Source organism: Morone saxatilis, unplaced genomic scaffold (assembly GCF_004916995.1).
Source record: "Morone saxatilis isolate NCDOM2014 unplaced genomic scaffold, NCSU_SB_2.0 Contig20, whole genome shotgun sequence".
NCBI lineage: Eukaryota > Metazoa > Chordata > Actinopteri > Moronidae > Morone > Morone saxatilis.
In genome coordinates, this window is record NW_023339763.1 from 3,441,195 (window position 1) to 3,441,480 (window position 286).

Sequence of the window (286 nt, forward strand, 5' to 3'; positions counted from 1 at the left end):
GTGTGTTTGTGTGTTTTCACTTTTGCAGAGTGCACTAGAGAGTCAGGTCTTTGATGAGAGAGACAAAGCCCAGAGACTGCAAACGGAGCTGGATGTCAGCGAGCAGGTTCAGAAGGACTTTGTCAAACTTTCTCAGACCCTTCAGGTAAGGAGGAGTTCACAGTTTATGGACAGAATTGTGTACAAAACAATGGACCCAAAGCAGCAAAGAACTGATCTTACTAACAAGTTTTGTTTGTGTATCTTGCTGTGGCTTCTTCCCCTGTTCCATAGAGCTCCATTGTTG

General features: G+C 44.4%; 1 protein-coding gene across 3 annotated transcripts in view; it reads left to right on the plus strand.

The window, feature by feature from the left end:
* The window catches only part of rabep1 (rabaptin, RAB GTPase binding effector protein 1), a gene marked incomplete at its 5' end in the record, with an annotated part of 25,119 nt that overhangs the window by 21,693 nt on the left and 3,140 nt on the right, over nt 1–286 (plus strand). For all 3 annotated transcript variants that reach the window (XM_035666374.1, XM_035666375.1, XM_035666376.1), the window contains 1 exon segment: nt 29–145. In XM_035666374.1, coding sequence (XP_035522267.1) covers nt 29–145 — 117 coding nt within the window.